This window comes from Colius striatus, chromosome 2, assembly GCF_028858725.1.
Source record: "Colius striatus isolate bColStr4 chromosome 2, bColStr4.1.hap1, whole genome shotgun sequence".
Classification (NCBI taxonomy): Eukaryota; Metazoa; Chordata; class Aves; order Coliiformes; family Coliidae; genus Colius; species Colius striatus.
The window spans coordinates 48,876,521-48,895,875 of NC_084760.1; the positions used below are offsets into that span (position 1 = coordinate 48,876,521).

Below are 19,355 nucleotides of genomic sequence, written 5' to 3' on the forward strand. Positions count from 1 at the left end.
GTCCAGGCAGTAAGCAAAACAGTAGGATGCCCACAAATCACATCTGAGAGATTCAAAGTTTTTAACATCTAGCAAGTTTGGTTAGTAGTTGTCTATGTTAATTAAAAGATAATCAAAAGGCAGAAATGAACCCAAGGTACAAAAATAGCCCGTGCACATAACCACAATGCTGTAGGTGGTTTGCTTGGTAACTTTTCTGTGAGTTTCCTGATTATCACTCCTCCAGCAGTATTTATACCTCTTACTAATACGCCTTCTTTCTTTCTACTAATAACTGTCAACTCTTCACTTGATAAACAGAAATTAAGTGGGCAGAGTTTTACAAAGAAGGAGTTAAAGGGAGCCTTACTTGAATTATACAAGTTATTAAACTAGTCTTGCAGCAAGGCAAGAAGAAACTCATTAATTCTACTGAGATTACATATGCACACATCTGGATAAGCTTTTGTTTGTTACACAACCTGCACTACCACATCTGACTGCAAATGTGAAAATGCAGCAGCACAGTGTCATTATCTTAAATATAATAGATTGCCTGCCTCCTGGCCAACCCTGGTTCCATGATGTATCCCATAGGAATAAAATGTGCCTGTCACTGCACATTTGGGAAGCTGGCAAGCCTATGATGAATCAAGAATATAATTTGTTCTCACCCTGGGTAAATACTGAGAGTGAGGCTTAAACTGGATGCTCTTCTCATGGCACACCAGCTTAGCACCATTGTTCTGTCTCCTTTTCCTAACAGAGAAAACTGGTGGTGGAGAGCCATATGGCGGCAAGCTACAGGAAATGAGTGTTTTAGTGCCTGTGTGTCAGTAGCTTTGGTAAGTAAGGAGGTTACAATGATTTGGTGAGGTCTCCCATCTCTGGATTCAGGGTTTTTTTTAGACATTGAGGTCAAATACAAGTCCTGTGATGTGGGAGACCAGGGGAAAGATGCACTGCTTCATGACTGCCCCTCCCCTTACATCACATAAAAGCATGCATGTCATACTGGCTAATGAGGCAACGAAAAGGAATGGAGATAAGTCCTGTGAGCCTCCTTATTTCCTTCCAATCTGAAAATACATGAGTTTATTTTGAATTATGTTTTGGATGATTTTTGCAATCTATGAGACTAGAGTTACACAATCTGTAGTTGTTCTTGCTTGGTAGAAAGGTTCTTCTCTCGGGATGAAGGTAAGCATAGATTCGGAAAATAACATTTTAATTCTATTTCTGACATGACCTTTGGGCTCAGTTTCACATCTGGAAGAAGAGAGGTCAGCTGTATTTGTATGTCCAAAGATTAGATGCAGGCAATCAAGCATTTAGAGTAACAACCAAAAGATTAGATACTCATATATTTGTTACGACACAAAATTTATTATGAGACAAAGATTTTCTGTTATAACTTCAAGTGGCAATATGAATATTGGAGTCTCATAGCGTGAACCCACAAAAGCAGGTATTAAAGGATGAAGAATTCTTAAATTTGGTATAGTACAGCAAGTAGGTTTTTGTTTGATTATTTGTTTTGAAAAGAAAAAAACACATTTAACTGAAAGGAAGACAAATTTTAGTCAACACAGGCATATTTTGTCAAAATTTGTGGGGAACGCTGACTCCGAGTAAGGCAAAACCCACAAGGTATTGAACTAATTGTGTAGTGCTTTGTGTGGAAAAATTACTTCCTGATCCTTTTTTTTTATCCCTTTTTTCTATAGTAGTTAGCAACAGGACAAGGGGTAATGAGATGAAGCTGGAACACAAAAAAAGTTCCAGTTAAATATAAGAAAAAACTATTTCACTGTTTGGGTGAGGGAGCCCTGGCACAGGCTGCCCAGAGGGTTTGTGGAATCTCCTTCCTTGGAGGTCTTCAAGACCCGCCTGGACACGTTCCTATGCGACCTGATCTAGGTGAACCTGCTTCTGCAGAGTGTTTGAACTAAATGGTCTCTAAAGGTCCCTTCCAACCCCTACCATTCTATGGTTCTATGGTTCTATGATCCTTGCATTAGCTGCCAGTGCTTTGACACACGGAGTATCTGCATTGTGTATTTACCTGCCTGGTAAAATTTTTAAGCTTATAGATATAATCTGTAATAGCCACATCATGTAGATATATTTATACCATATTTAATTATTGTATTAAACTCCTCCCTTTTCACACAGTATAATCTCTTTCAACAAAAAATGATTCTCTTATACACTTAGATTCCTTAATGTTTAAGATGTTGTCCACTACCTCATAGTATTCATTTCTAGTGTGAACTCCTTGTTCTGAGAGAAGCTGAATAGTGTCTATATGACTGGAAAACTGAGCAATGAGCACATTGAGTTGTTTGAGCTGACTGAAATGCAAGCTGTTAAACAGATAGTGAAAATGGCTCTAAGTCCACAAGTTTGGGAACGTTTATGCAGCTTTATAAATCTGAAGCTTTATAAGCAACATACACTATTAATATGCATATTTGACTGCATTGAAATAGATCCAAGTTTACTCCATGGTAATGGTAAGAATCCCAAGAAAATTACTTCTGATGAAAACTGGGGTTTTTTTTATGAAAACTATCCACAAAATCCATTTTCACAGAGCAGGTTTGAATGGTCAGTCCTAGATCAAAAGTATGTTTATGTCTGGGTGTCAAAGATGTTTCCTGTGGTGGGAATATCGTGGAGCCTTGTAAGCAGTAATACCCTGCCCTCCTTCTTCAAAAACTCAGAGAGGGTTTGGCAGAGACCCAAAGATCCTTGGACACCCGCATCCCCATAGGGTTCAGCGCATCAGGATTTCAAAAAGGAGTGCAGTTTATACCACTAGAGGCCAGGGAGGGCCTCTGGAAGGGTTTTATTATACCCCCGATTTTTATTCTTGTTAAAGACCACCTACACTTTAGGCTAGCCAGCAGGCTAATAATGCAGCTAGGTGGAACAAGTGTCAGTTTAATTTCGACTCTGTTGCAATGTCATGTTTTTGGAGGTGAGCAAAGGGACAGGTAAAGGGAGCAAAGTATACAGACGTACCACAGTACGTTCTGTGACAGAACCACACTAATCTACAGAATTATACTCGAAATTCCTATTGGTTTTGGTTAATACCAAAATGTCGTTTTGTCAAGTGCTGACAGCCAATACAGATTCAGTTAGTGAGGTGTGCAATACAGCATGTGGTGGCATTTCAGAGTTTGCCATTGTCTAGAAGATTCATACCATTGCAGAGAGTTTATTTGCTTAGGTAGAGTATGTCAGAATAGACCCAAAAGGGAAGTTTTTCTATGCTGCCTTGAATTGTTTTTCAAAGGTTATGAAAAAAACAGTGACAATTTAAATAAATCAGATGTTTTTGCTGAAGATTATGCTGTCATTTTCTCCAATTATTCTTGACATTTCACCCATTCGTATTGTGATTTGAGTTAATAATGGAAGAAAACCCAGCTCTTGTTGCCGTGTTTATTCTTTGTTCTCAAGGAGATAAGCTGTTTATAAAGATAACTTATTTGTTATTTAAATCACTTTTACTGAAGTTGTTTGTTTCCTTGTTTGAGCTTCTAAAAATATTGCAACAATTGCAATGCATCTTTGAGACATCTATTCAATTCACTATGATTTGTACTGGAATTCATTCCTAAATGGGCCCAGGTGTTGATAGCTGTAACATGCTAGAATGAGTCAAAACCAATAAAGGCTCAATAAAGAAAAGATGAAAGAAAATGCACTGAAAACAGCTCTTTTAAGATGGGATAAATTGGCACTTCAGTTCACTACTTAATTAGTTATATAGCACTGAAGATATGTCTGGAGCAACTAGATATTTTAAAACAGCTGAATGTGCTGGAACATAACTTTAATCACCATTAATATTTTCCAGATCAAAACCATTATTTTAAAAATTAGCAATACTGTTTAGGATATAATCAACTTTTGTTTGCAAGCAGTTCTATAGTTGCCTGATGCAACGTTTGCTATATTCTTTACTTTAAAAAAGTTAATAAATCTGTTAAAACACTTTGTTAACCATTTCTCATCTTGAACAGAAATTTAACTCTAGGATAAGATATAGGAATATTGCAAAGCCAAAAGTCGGTTAAAGCATTTCCTTTGCACTTTTACTATGAGCAAACATTTTGCTACCTATTTCTTGCACAATGTGCTCTGTAGGCAGCATCTGCTAAAGCCTTATCCTGACCTTTGGGTGTTTTTCTGATAGGAAGGGAGGACCACCCAGCGAACAAGTGAATGCTAGGTTAGTGATTCCAGAGTGCCAGGGCCTTTCCGTTGGAGTATAGGCTCTTTGCTTTGTGCCTTTTTGTCAGCTTTGTAGTCATAAGGGAGGCGGTTGCATAGAACAGTCACTACCTACCAGATGAGGCAGGTGGTTAGCGTTGTCTCAAGAAACTCTCAGGAGCCTCACGCGCGTATCTGTACTGATACCACCAGGCTTACAGCGTGCTGAGCACACACCAGCAGTACCTGGCTGAATCAGCCTCGAGGTTCTGTGTTCTTTTCAGAGGAATCTGCTTTTACATTATCTTGATGTTGTTGTTTAAATATAGGTTCATAGGTAATAAAAGCGGTTGTACTGCCCACGTGTCAACGGTCTTGACTCTGACCAGGAATATTTAATAAGTGTATGAATATTTGTCCTTAGTATTTTAACGGTCCATGCATTTAAAGGTAAAAAAACCAACAGAAGCTAGAAATGGCCAGATGCAAATTCAGTTGCCAACATTCCTCAGAGACAGCCAGGCTCACTGGCCAGGCGCTGCCGGCCCGCAAGCTACCGCGTTGCGCACAGCCACAGTGCAACACGGCACAGAGTATAGGCGACAAGCAAGTCATTTGGAAAACGAGAGTAAGTGGGTACGGGTCGTATCTAGGGTGGAACTTGGTGGTACTGCTCTCCAAGGCCTGTCCCGCGGCTTGCAGCTCGTTTTGCGGGCCAAGGGAACGGAGAGCGGGGAGGATCCCCTCTGTTAGAGCCGCCCATCCCGGCTCCTCCGCGTGACGGCCGCGTTGGCCCCAGGGGGCGGCGGGACTCCATTTCCCAGCGCTCCCCGCGCCCTCACCGCAGAGGCCGCGCCGGGAAGATGGTGGCGCCCGTGTCGCCCTTGGTTACTGCGCGCTGCCTGTTGCGGGCTTCGGTGCGCCGCGCCGCTCGCCTGCTCCCGGCGCGGCCCGCCGGCCCGCAGAGAGGTCAGTACGGCTGGGGAAGGGGGTTGCCCGGACCCGCCCCTAGCTGGCCGAAGGGAGGACGAGCGAGTGAATGACAGGCAGCTGGAGCACCGTGGAGGGTGTCGTGGAGCGGCCGCGGGAGCTGATGCGTCCCTCGCTGCCGTGGGTCTCTCGCCGAGGGGAGGGGGCTTGCCGGGGCCGGGCCGGACGGGTAGGGCGGCAGCCTACGGGACGCGCGCTCCGGCCGCGCCGCGCTGGCGTGACCTGTCTGTGTCCTCATGTTGCCCCGCCTGGGCAGGCCGGGGCGGCCTGGCCGCCGACCCAGCCCCGCGTGGTCCCCGCGTCCCCGGGCGGTGTGTCCGAGGGCTGGCGGCGGGAGTCGGCCTCCCCCGGAGCGTTGGGGAGCCCATCAACGGGGCCCACTGTTTTCCTGAGGTAACGGCTTTCCCTGAGTCAACAGGGCTTCGGCGCGCTGCGGCCGCATCGGGAACCTGACGGGCGGCGAGTGCGCTAGTGCCTGCCAAAGCTTTCGCGGTGCTTGAGGCACTTGCGGGGGCTTTTATTTGTGACAGAACGGAGTTGAGCTCTCTCTGGCAGCCTTAGTTGAAAAGTCAGTGAAATAAGACTATGGGGTACTAGGTTTTGTTAAGGCTTACGTTAGAAACAGAGGTCTTTGGTGAGAGTTATTCGTCTTCTGCCAGTCTTAAAAAAATGTGGGAATTCAGATGTGTCCCTGAGATCTGAAAGTCAGTAGATCTGTGAGAGTTGATAAACAGTCACATACATGCATTATGTTGTGATTGTTCCATATTTCTATATGGAATACGTGTTCCTATACATCCTAAGGAAAAGTGACTGAAAATAGATGTGCTGATTAAATAAGCACTACAGTTAGTACTAGGTTGCATAAAGTTTCTTTATTTGATATCGATCCATCACTTTACATTTGTGTAATTATTTTTTATTACCTGTATATTACCATTTTAAAAAAACTTACCTGAGCAAATCCAGTGGCTTTAGCTATAGCTCTTTGGCTTTCACTTTAAACTCCTTAAACATGTTAATTGAGGACATCTGCAGGGCTAGGCAGCCATCAATGAACTGATTTATAGTCTTGTTCTTATGATCATTGGTTTATAGTATTTTATGAGTTTTTGTGATAAGCTTTTGTACCTTAATTGGAAGACTTCACAAGTGTTATTTGTGCAAAGTTGTAATTTCACTGATAATTTTTTTCTGTCCTCCTTTCCAGAGAAAATCTGGAGATCAGACTGTTAAACAATGTGCATGGAAGTAGTACGTGTAATTTTATTTTGCAACGATGTCACAGGCATGTGTGCAAAAACGTGGGATTTTATTTCCAACTTGTATGTTTCTCTAGAAACTTAAATACTGCTTCATATATTGCCTGAATGAATGTACTGCAAGAAAACATGAGTTCAGTGATTCATCTAAGTTCATGTAATGGGCCACAGATGGGAGGGCAATCCAAGTTCTTGGTCTTGTGTCTTAGCTGCAAAATGCCTCTTCTGATTTGAACTACTCGTTTCAGCAGGAGTAGTGCAGATTTTCAGTTTGTGCAGATAATTTGGCCTCTTCCCAGCACCTAGCTGGTTGGACTTTACTTTTCCAAGCATTCTATTAAGCACGGAAAAGTAAACAGTTTTTTCAAATGGCCTCTTCTCCCATTCTTTTCATTAAGCTTTGCAAAATATTTTGAGAGGAGCAATTTTTGGGTGGTGTTATAGAACTATAAGTGTATTTTCTGCTTTATAACTAACGCATGTTCTCTTTCCTGAGAAGCTTATGTGCCAGCTCTTTGTTCTTCTGCAGGTTTACGCATGTGCTTAACTTCCATGCATATGCTTAATTCATCCAAATCCTTGTTCACTACAGAGCAGTTTACCTGCTTGAGACTGATTCTTCAAAACTTGCACGTGTATTTAATAAACAATCAGATGAGAACAGTATTATTATCCACAGGTTCTAGCATGCAAAAAAATGCCATAGGTTTTCTGATCTTTTGCTACCTTCATTCCCATTCTCCTGCTGGAAAATAACCTTTGGAGCTACAAGACTGTACTGTTGCCCTTCCTCATCACTGTGGTGTCATCTGGGAAGGAAAGATTTTGCAGAAATTCTGTTATCAGCTTAATTAGGAGTTTAGTGAGGTCTCTGATACCATCATCTGCCTATTGATAAAAGTGCCCTCTAACTTGAAAGTTGTCTCCTTCTGTCATGGCAACTGTTTTATATACAATTTTAGCAGCTTTACATTAAGAGTTTGGGGATTTGCAGCAGTTTGTCTTAATTGTGACCCAAACTAATGTTCTGAGCTTCATCTTGGACTATTGAAAAGAGGACAGTTTTTTAAAGTTGCTTTCTATTACTTTTTTTCTCCCCACACACAAATTCCAGTGCTTATAAAACACTCTCAAGGGAGAATTCTGTCTGCAGAGTAGTGATGAAACATGATTTTTGTACATTGCCTTAACACTGGTTTAGCAAAAGCTATTCCAGCTTCCCCATTGCAGTTGTCAGTGAGGTGACAGCTGTTTTATTTTGGAGTTGCTAATATTGGTGCATTTGTAACCTCCCTGAGTTTGGTTTAGGTGCAGTTCTCGAACAACTATCAGTTGGAAGTATTTTTTCATCTGTAAGACAAATAGTAACAAACCATTACAGCAAGGTGTCATAGGAAATGGTTAATTCTCCATCTCTTATGTCTTCAGAACATATTTTCTTCAAAATAAACTGCAATGAAACACAGTTCTTGAGCATAGTTCTGGGATAATTAGATAAATTTAAACTTCCCTTATACTTAGAAATTTTGTCTTCCAGCTTTAATCTCCATCAATGAATACTATTTCAGATCATTCCCTGAGGGAGCAGTTTGAAGCACAGGTACAGTACAAGGGTTAAAGAAGATTTTTTTTTTTTCCTTTTTTTCATCACCAGCCCCCTGAAGTGCTTGTTTCAACTTTATTTCCAGAATGAATAATATAAATTTTAACATGTACTGTGTGTGTCACCCTCAAGTGAGGTGAATATTGTAATTGCTTACCTTTTGCAATAAAAGGAGTTCAGTTCCAATTGTTTGTTCTTTGCTTCTTTAACTGGTTATTATCTATCTATCATGGTTTTTTTCTTTTTCATCCCATTAAAGGTCTACAATTCTAATCACGTGTTTAAAAGATTGTTACTTCAAGGTCAGTAAGAGATATTGCAGACCAAATTTGAATTAAGCCATGGGAGTGCAATATTGTTTTCTCCTACAGAATTGAGCAATAATCTTAATTTCACGTGAAATCTTTTTGTGTTACTTGAAAACTCCCAGATTAATAAATTTAAAGATCACCGTTTCTGCAGTCATGGAAAGACAGGAAAAATGAAACTAATGTCAGGGAAGGCCGTTTTTTTTTCCTAGGCTCTGATATACAGGGGAGACAAGGATCTTTGTCATGAGAATTCTTTTCTGACAAATTTTGGGCATCACGGTTCAAATCCATACATAATGAAATTCCAACTACTAGGTAAAAAATAAGGATTACCAAGGCGAGTCTTGTTTATCTTCATTACCCTCCAATGCTCTCAACCTTCTGGCTGCTGTCAGGATCTGATTTTGATGTGCCACAACCTAGCTTCCATTTCAGATTGTCTTCTTATATAAATAACTCTAGTGCTTGTCTCAGCTGTGGCTGTTGCTTTCATAAGCGGTGTTATTGAAACTTGCGTGCCTTTTTCCTGTGTTAGACATTTCCAAGTGGCAGTAAGAAAACTCGACAACATACTGATTAGTTTTTCAGTTTGCTCTTTTTTCCAGAACAGAAGGTCCCTGGAGTTAAGAACTTTTTTTTTTTCTTTTTATATGTAGGCAGTTGTCTTTGAAGTAGTAAATGAATGCCAGTTTACTGAAGGTGCCTGAAGTTCCTCACTGTAAAAGAAATTTTTATAGTTTCAGATCAGCATTTTCATTCAGCATGTATACGTTAATTTGGCTTTAGTGAATTTTTCTGTTTCTCCAAGGCAGGACTTTCGTGTGTATCACAGTAGATCTTCACTGCAGCTTTGTCTCTGTTTGTTGGACAGGCAAGCAGAAAGGCAAATGGAAGCAGCTAATTTTATGGCTTGAGATAAAATGAGATTGCACTTAAATATGTATGTCTTAGGAATGGGAATTTAATAAAATTTGCAACCTGGTGGTAGCTCTTAGAGGCAGGGGATGTCGGGCTAAATGTGGTGCTGGCCAACACTGTCGTGCACTCAAGAGGTGGGAAAGATAGGTTATGAATAAACACATCTGTAGTTTTTACACTGTTCTGTGTAAAACTAGGTGAATAATGAGTTGATGCTGCACTGTGCCATAGTCATATCTAGAACACTACCTAGAGATAGAAGATGCTTTTTCTTTGTGTTGACACTGAAAGATGTAATACAAAGATTGGGTAATGGGACAGGAGGAGATAAATGAAAATCCGTTTTTTGCATTATGAAGAAGGCTGTGGGACTATGATGTGCCTAATCACCGATGATTCCCATTGTAACAGTTTCCTTGATATAAAATTACAGAAGGTAATTGCCAGATATTCTTCTGCTATGTATTAACATTTCTAAAGTTTCCTTTATCAGCTTGGGAAAAGATTACTGTAGAAACATAGTTGTATGAATGATTTTGCAATCTATCCCACAAAATGCAGGTTAGAATGGATGACATGGATTTTTTCTTGTTTACTTAGGATAGTGTATCACTTGAATCTCTGTCTTCTGTTGACCTACCTCTGAAATCCCTACAAACTTTGTGAGACCATAGGCCTTTGTTTTCCAGCAACAAATTTTGAGTTTATCACTTACCAATTAGAGGGTAGTATATTATAGTGTATCTCTGCCGTAGTTAAATCCCAGCATTGAATGTTATTTTAGGAGAACAGTGAGTAAGTTGTCCCATGACACCCTGTGTCATTAATTGCACATACTGTCCGTCTCTGCCATCTGTTAATGATCAAGTATTTTTTTCCACTCCTGGGATAGTTAGCTGTAGGTACATGTAATCCAAGAGAGAAAGCATGTTTTTGAGCAGTTCTGCTGTTGTATTTGATCTGTGATCAGGAAGATCATGAGCTGCAGACCCTTATCCTTAAATCAGCTATTTGGAGGGGTTTTTTTGTCCAGTCTTGGGGTAAGCAGTAGGAACTGGTGGCTTTAAGGTATAATGGAGCACTGGCTGTTCCTCGCACTGGAGCTCTTAGAGCTGTCAGTCTCCATGCATTGTGAAGGCATCAATGGTTTACAGTTACAGATCACAGGACTGAGATTGACTGTATGTGAGAGTGGAATGGTGTAAAAGAAGATGAAAAAACTTTAGGAGATCATCTGTGCTTTTTCCCCTTGCCATTGAAGGTAGATGAGGTGTCACTGACCTGTTTCTGACAGACTGTTGTCAAACTTATTTTTAAAATTAATGAAAGTTTTACAACTTCTTGACTATTAATCATTGATTCCACTGCCTTAATTACAGTTATTAAGATAACTGTATAAATAGAGTTTATTTAATTTTTTTCAGTACCATATATGTATCTGAAAATAGCTCTGTATACTTTTCTTTAGTATTCTCTAAAGGTTTTACTCAAATTTTTCGCAATAACAGGCTTTGAACTTGACTCTCTGTGTGATCTCTTTAGCTAGGGGTGAACTAATTGCTTTTAATTCATAGCAGTAACTCATTTCCTTCAGGGCAGGAGAATTTGGTGTAATTATTGGCTGCAGATGTAAACAGTGACTGCCTTGCTTTGGAGAAACTATAATGTTACTCACAGTAAATAAATGTAACTTGGTATAATGTTCTGTTTTATAACTACATTCATTTGATGCTTGTTTTAATAATTTAAAACTTTTCTTGTGCCTACTACAACTTCTCTGTGGGTTGTGAACCATGATTTGACAAATAAGTAATTTAAATCTTCTTCTGTACTTCCATTTAGGTCACACCTCTCATGAAATGTGACATGAAAATTGAAAACCATCCAGGGCAGACTTTTCCAGTATTAAAATAGAATGTTTTTTCATATGTGATCTTCATGTATCTATAGAGAGATATATTTATACACACACACACACATATCAGAGTCTTGTATTTTGAGGCTTTTTTCTATCTTCTCTGATAGTGTTGTGGTGGTATCTTGCTGTTGATTAATGATTCAGTGTAACCCTGATATACTTTTCTGAAGAGCTGGTCTTTAGCTGGTCAACTCCTGCTTGGGTATAGCCTCGTCTCTTCTAGGCAGAAGGCTCTGACATTGCAGAACTTCACAACTGTTGCCTTGCTTATGGTGGTCTTTGACTCTTCAAACTTGCTTTCAAGACTCATGTTTTGATTTGTTACTTTCAGGCTTTTAAATTCTGTCTAGTTCAGCCCACCTCACTCCTAATGATTAATCGATGAAGAAAAATGGACTTTGATGGAGTTTTGTGGGGAAGAGGGTGAGGGAAGGTAAAAATTTCCCTTGTAACAGCTTATCAAAGTCTTACCAACTCTGCAACTGGGCTTTTTTTGTTGTGTATATTTAGTGATTTTTTAAAAAAAATCTATTAAACTAGACTACTAAGGGTGTTTACCACTGGTGTAAGAAACTGATCTAGTAAAAAACAACAGGGTTACCTGTACAATCACTAGAGTATGTTAAGTCATGTCTCTCTGTCTTTGCATAAACTGTTCAGAAAGTCTGGTGTTTATGAATGTAAGAGGATATTTTTCAAAACTTCTCTACTAATAATCTACTTTTCATTTCACAGCATACACAGCTCAAGCAGATGAGAAGACAGTCCTCAGCACTCTTACAGATGCTAATGCCAGAGCCTTATTGGTTTGCAGTGGACCTTTAGAACATTATGACTTTCTGATTAAGGAAGAAGAGCTGAGAAATGATGATCAGCAAAGAAGAGTTGTGCAGCACCTGCAGAAGTTGCATGAGAACCTTAAAGGCTACAGCATCAGTTCAAAAAGCCTTCTGTCAAAGGTGAGCTTTATAATGATAAAAGATAACCTTTTTTTTCCATTTGTATTTGCTTATAAGAATGTGCCTAAAAATAGACGAGTTTCTATCAACAAAAGTCTTATTTTTAGCTGGGTCTTTACATATAGATTGTTTGTGTTTGGATCTCTGTTCTTTTTTGGTTTATAAAATTCCAGTAGCATTCAATAAGCAACCGAATTAAGTGTGTTTGAAATAATTTTAAGAAAATCTGATACTATTTTCTTTGCATCCTCTGTCCAATGTAATTTGGCTATAGGAGAGAGGTGCCAGGATCAGATTTTAAGTCTCAAGCACTGGTATAACGTGTGTGTTTGGGTTTCATGTACAGAATGTTGATGTTTTGAGTTATTGCAGATATTCCATGAGTATAAGTGAAATTAGCCATCAAGGTCTAAATAATCCAAGCAAAAAAATTTAGCTTTGTAAAATATTATAAAATAGATCAAACATAACTTTTTTTTTTTTTTAAAATGTCCATGGTTCCAGTGTTGTTAGTCTCCAGCTGAGGTATGAAAGGAAGGTGGAGGTGTAATCTGCACCACAGTTTTGTTTTTGAGGCCATTACAGCTCTTTTTCGAAGTAGTGGCAAAAATTCAGACATATCCCTGCTGCCCTGCGCCTTAGCAACCACAGTTCCTTAGCATTAGTAATGGTAAGAGTCTGCAGCTCTGTAACTTTTCCCTGACGCTGTTGAAGCAATGTTTTTCAAGGCTTCTATGGCAGTATTTTTCACATCTTGTTCTCATGCTGTTATTCTCGGATTGTTGTGCTTCTGGCCTTGCACCTGCAAATCTCAATAGTGTTGTTATGGCAGGTTCTCGTGGGAAGCAACTAGGAGTGGTGTGAGAATCCCCCATCATCTTTCCCTGCTTCTTATTTTGTAGATTTGAGTTTATATCCCAGAAAACCAAATGTAGTGCCCAGCAAAGTAGATATTTTAATTAGCTGGTAAATATTAGTCATAGATGTGCTGGGAAGCTGAGCAACCAGTGAAAATGCACCTGATTAACACACTTGAATTGGCACAAATAATCATAAACATGGTGACAGGAAACAAGAAGAATAGAAATTTTGAGTCTAGTGATTAAATATAGTACTGGAAAAAAAAGCATGGTAAAATATGCATTGTGTCATCATCTTCACTTTCCCTGTTGGCACTAGAGACACATCCCTACCCCGAAGAGGAGGATGTCTGGAATCTGTCATTGCTCTTTCTAGCCAGTCATTGTGTGTTTTCCTTTTTCTGTCTCTGTTTCTCATGCACCACTTTTGCTTTTATTTTTCTTCAGAAGTAGCTTTCACATTTACAGTCAATGTATGCCATAAGCTGCAGACCTTTCTAATAAATCTCCATGCTAGCCTTTCTCAGCATCTGTTATGCAACACATCTCATCTCATGGGCATAAACCTAAGTATCTAACTCTATTTAACTTGTTATCAAACCATACAGTTGCCATTACAACCCCAGTTCTCTTATTACCTGACACAAATACTGTACTTTGTTTGCAGGCAAGCCTACGTGATGTAGCAAGAGCCTACAGGGCTCAAATGCCTCTAAATGATGTTCTGTCCTTTGCCCTTTAGGCACCAAATAACAAGTTACTACTCTAAGACTCTTGTGATGTATACTAGCTTCAAGGCATGAAAAACATAGAGAAGAGAACATTGGTATGAGAACAAGTGTTACACCTGTGAATATGCCCATTTCAAATAAGAAAGTATACCAGAGTGCAGAGCATTGGGACACTTGCTTGCCTATTGGACTATCTCTGACATCCCTTGAATACTTTAAACTCACATATGTAGCTGCAGAATCATGTATTTGTTAGTCATATGCTTGCCTGGAAATGCCATAAATGTCTTCCTGCCTCCTTGTCAGCCAGCTTGACTGACACTTTCTTAAAAGGAAAAAGTCAAATGTCATTTTTTAGGTTGAGAATGTATTTTTCACTAGTTCCTTTAAAGCCCTGCTCTCTTTCATTTAACATTGTTTTAATTCCATGCTTTAATTTTACAGCAGCTTTTAAAAATTATTGCATAGTTCTCTGATACTTGGGAACCAATGCCACAGGCAATGAGAACACCTGTAGAACTATTTGCTATTGAGATAAGTTGTTGCAGTTTGATGTTTTTCTTCTCGAGCTTGAGAAGTCTGTGGAAATTGTAAGAAGCTTGATAACCAGACTGAATGCTAGAGTGCTGTGCCAGTACATCAAAACTCTGAAAAAGTAGGAGAGCAGTAAGTTTTATGTAAGTCTGTTAAAACTTGCTGTCTTTGGTAATTCATGTCATGATTCCAAATGGAGCAGCTGGCACAACTTTCTCTTCCACTATCTTTGAAAAAGTTACTTGTCAGTTCAAACAGAACTCCTTTTGAGATAAAATGAAGCCAAATAAAGCATGGTTTAATTTCTCATGCAGGCTAGGTTTTGCTTCAGCAAAGTTGTAATCACTGTCCTTGATGAAGGTTTTCCACAGAATAAGAATCATAGGTGTGAATTGGTACTTGGTAAAATCATAGCTGTCAAGCACTGTATCAGCTGTAGACAGTGGCATCACGTGCTTGTCATATGTCTGCATTTGTCCAGAAGTTTCCAAAAAACAAGTAAGTGAATAGTAAGTAAAATAGATGTTTCTCTGTGATGGATTTTCAGGGTAAGGATGCTGTATCAGACTTGCTTCACTTTTGAAGAATAGAACTAAAGTTTTTAGTGCCAAGAGTAGATGATGAGTACTGCTCTCTGGAATTGGCCTGGATGTTATTAGGATACGTGTAGGCTTATGAGTGGAAATACTTCATATAACTAGTAGGAGTACTTGCATTGGTGTTAACGTACTTCTCCAGGAAGTACTAATGATATATGGTGCAGGAAATCTTACATTGTTTAATAGGCTCTCCTCCCATGAAAGCCTGGTGCTTTACAACGTCAAATATGCTAGGAAGTAAACGATAAACCTTATGCTATGGATGTTTAATTGTTTTTATGATAAAACAATTGTCATTGTTTTTGCTTATGTTTTGTACTTAATGGGTTTTATTAGATGTAAATAAAACAAAATGATATACTTTTTGGAAATAAGTCGACACTTTAATCAGTTCCACATAGTAGTTTGTAGATTAACTTTTTACTTTTGGGGGGTTTATAGCAACTTGACTAACGTACTTTCAGTTTGAAATGTCCAGTGTTGAAAATAATCTACCGGCAGCTTTTTTGAAATAAAAATAGTGGTGCTCAGCATTTCAAGCATGCTTATTTTTTTCTGGCTGTGTCATTTCAGTGAAGAAATGGCATAAGAGAGAAAGAGAGAGGCCTCTCTAGCCTCTTCTGTTCTCTGATATTCCCCATTTACTGCCCAGTTTATTCTGTGATAGAATTGCAGAAGCCTCTTGTAAAATAATAGTTATTTCAGAAATAGAAATTCTTGTACTTCTAAACCATTACAAGAATGATCTGCTTTATTTTTAGTTTTGTTCTTCGTTTGTCACTTGTTGTCTAAAGAGTTTTATTCACTAAAAAGATGGTAGAAGTATGATTAGGGAACAATATTTATATCAAATACAACAGAAGCATTTCAGTGTTTATCCAAGAGACTTGTATTACCTCAGAGGCAAAAGCTTTCTGAAATTAGCAGGGGAGGGGAGTACACATAACACCAGCCATTTCCTTTATGGTAATAAAACTCTTTTTTTTTTATCGTGTAGGTTTTTGAGGGCATCAGCTTAGAACAAATTAATGAATTTGAAGGGAATAAACAATTAGTCTGGCTGCAAACCAAGTAGGCTTCTGTTTTTCAAAATTATTACAGAATTTTGAACAATGACTGACTTTGATCTTCAACTTGGTGAAAGCATGGCCTTGCATGTTGAGATATTTTGAGGTACTCTGAATTGAAGTTCAAGGCTGTAAGAGTTTGCATGGATGTTTCAGTTCTCTAGCTTTTCAAAATAATACCAATTGGGACATCTTAAGAGTTGTTGAGTTGCCGTACTAATGACTTGAAATAAGCTCAATTATAAGTGAGGTCATGTTTTGAAAAGAGGTATGAACAATAGTAAACACCATTCAAGACCTTGAAAATGTCTTCAGCTACAACAGCAACCAAAAAGAAGGCCTAAAAGAGTGGGAGAAAGAGGCAGTTTTGTTAAAAAAAAAAAATCTGTTGTTTGGAGACTTCTCTCTTGAATTTTGCCTGTTTTAATTAAGCATCTCAGTATTGACATGCTTTTTCACTTAAAAGTTTTTCCAATTGGACTGTAAATATTCCCAGAAAATAAGTAGCTTGCTTCTGGTGTCTGAGGTAGGGAGCATGAATAGGTGAGAAAATATTGCACATTATTAAAGATATTTCATAAATAATGGGAAGTTGGCAGAATGAAAGAGATGTTTTGACCAATATAATTCCTTAGATGAGGTAGGATATTGATTGAGTAAGGTGAAGTTTAAACAAAAAAGAAAAATCTGATGCAACAGAATGAAAGCAAGACATATAGTTTTGAAAAAGAAATTTGTAAAACATTCTAATACTAAATATTATATAGAGACCCCAAATATGCTTTGGGGATAATATGGAAGTGAAGAGTGAGGAGAAGCTTGTTCGCTTAGTTTGTCTTCCTAGATCTCCCACTTTTCTCTCTTTTCTTCCTGAAATAAACAAGATTACCTTTATTTTAGGATAACTGGAGGAGGATATTCAGCATTAGCTCTCTCCCTCTTCTGGAGTGTGTGATCCAAGATCAATTTTCTGCTTTCTTAGCTCCCACATACCACTGGCTTTCTTGGCTGCTTACTGTGCTCCAAGTTGAACCAGTAGCATGGATTGGATTTTATTGGAATTCCTAGTGGAAGTTGCTTTTTTTTGTTGTTTTTTTACACAACTTCCAGGCTTCAGAAGATGCATGAGAATGATTTTGAAAAAAAATGAAGTAATTAAAAAAAAAAGTTATGATAATGCAAAATAGCTTGAGACTGGTGGGATGTCTTGAGTTTCAGTATTAAAAGTCTACTAATTGATTTTTTTTTTTAAAAAATAAAATATATGTTAAAAAAAAATCTTAAGAGTAAAAAAATAAATTCTTAGTGTTATACAATACCTGACAGGATTGAGGAAGTGTGTATCATAAAGGTGTAAATAACATTACTTCTGGCAGATGTATATATAAAATGTTACCGAAGAAGTTCTTTAATTGTTCAAAGAGGGTAAGAGGTTTTTTTCTGTCATTTGATTCGCTTTTGGAGATGATAAAAATAAAATGCATTTCAATCTGCTGCAGTATCTCTTATTTTTTATTTGTTTTTTTAGCAATTAGATGTCATTCAGAAATTGCTGTTTTCACTAAAAAAATCCCCAAAACCCAAACCCCAACAATTTTAAAAATCAATCAGAAATTGATTTAGACCTTTATGGAGCCCAAGCAATTATGTTTGTTTCCTTTAGTCAAAAAAACGTTTTTCTGTAACATGTTTTCTAGAAATGATAAGTACTGGAGTGAGAATAAAATGTACCTAAGAAGATGAAATTCAAGATGAGTAAATAATTAATAAACACTTTAGGATGAAAAAAATGTATAAGTAGTCATTACTACTTATGTTTAGATAACCTTTACAATGACAGGTAAATCAGTACTCTAAACATTGATTTGTTTGTCTAGCTCTGTGTCATTCTTTGTGAAATTGCAAATCATACGAAATTTATATAAACAGGCTATATTAGTGTTAGTCTTTTATCTTGTTAAAATAACTGTTCATAATCTGAAATTGAAAATAATGAAATTACTATGAATGTCTTTCATTCGATTTTTATCCATTTCTCCTTTCTTTGCTGCACAACTTTGAGCATCAGTAGCTTCAATGAATGCAAGCTCTTAAAAAGTACAGACTGAAAAGTGTTTGTCAATTAAATTGTCTTGCAGTGCTTTCAAAGCACTGGGGAGTACTTGCAGCCTTGTGTATTAATGGAATGATTTCAGAACATTTGGAACTGTTCAGCCATTGATACAAATGTTTGATTATCCTATTAATATAGCTCTAAATTAAATGTAAAAGTGGGTCTTTTATCAGAGTTATGCTTGCATGTTTTCTGAATAAACTGGTACTATAGACCTGAGACATTATCATTTTACTTTTTGATCATATATTTTCTTTCACATTTAATTAATGTTTTGCTACTGACTCTCCCGTTTCTTTAACATGGCATTGTATTTTGAAAAGTGCTTTAAATTCAAGTTGTTTGGCAATTACCTGGCTCCAAATCAGACCACAGGGTTGCAATTTTAATTTTCTCTGTTTCAGCTCAGCTCATAGAACTCTGAAAGTTGAACATTTCAAGATAACCAAATATTCTTCTGCAGTGTTTTTGTGGATGTGAATTCAGTTTCGTGGATTTATGAGAATTTTGTTAAGATCTCCAGTTTTTTTAGAAACTCTTACTTTGTAGAATCCCAAGTTTCGATGTACAGTACTGAGTTGGGCAGAGCACTGATTAAAGTTGAAAGTCTTGATGTTATTGTAGTTTTTTGCTATAAAATATATATTCAAGTAAAACAGAATAAACCATAAGGTTTCTTAACATGTTCTGAGTAATATTAGGAGGTTAAAATTCTTAAGCAGTATTAATTTAAGGTAAATGTAACTCATTTGAGAAACTGATTAATAAAAGGTATATTTTGAAAATAATAGCGTATATACACAGACATACTCATGCATGTCTATGTAGGTACCTATTTTTACTGTGACTCCATTGATTATAATCGTGTTTAAGGCAGAGATGATTCTACAGTTAAGATTCAAAGTGGAGAGAAAGGCGATCTACAGTGCTCACTGACTTTGCAATACTGATTTTCTGAATTGGAATGGTTTATATCTTAAGCAGACCAGCTTTGATAGGTAGATAGTGCATATAGCTATGAATACTACAATACTGCTCCATTTCATATACTTTTTCCTAGGACTGCTAAAATGACTTAATGAGGAAAAGATTTTGTTTTGATGATCGTGGATTGGAAAGCATTTAATGATTTTAGATATGTTCTTAGTAAAAAGGCATGTGTGCTGGGACAGGGAATGCAGATATTTTCACAATGATCTGAAAAACCCCAACCAAATCCTGCATGTGTGTTTGGCCTTGCGCAAACACACCATTAAGACTGCTTACTAATTCTGAGCTAATTAT

General features: G+C 37.9%; 1 protein-coding gene across 3 annotated transcripts in view; it reads left to right on the forward strand.

Annotated features, from left to right (window-relative positions):
* The first annotated feature begins 5,069 nt into the window (after window positions 1-5,069).
* The window catches only part of AFG1L (AFG1 like ATPase), a 79,405-nt gene continuing 65,119 nt past the window's right edge, over window positions 5,070-19,355 (forward strand). For all 3 annotated transcript variants that reach the window (XM_061990400.1, XM_061990402.1, XM_061990401.1), the window contains exons 1-2: window positions 5,070-5,175; window positions 11,944-12,167. In XM_061990400.1, coding sequence (XP_061846384.1) covers window positions 5,070-5,175; window positions 11,944-12,167 — 330 coding nt within the window. The remainder of the gene's footprint in view (window positions 5,176-11,943; window positions 12,168-19,355) is intronic.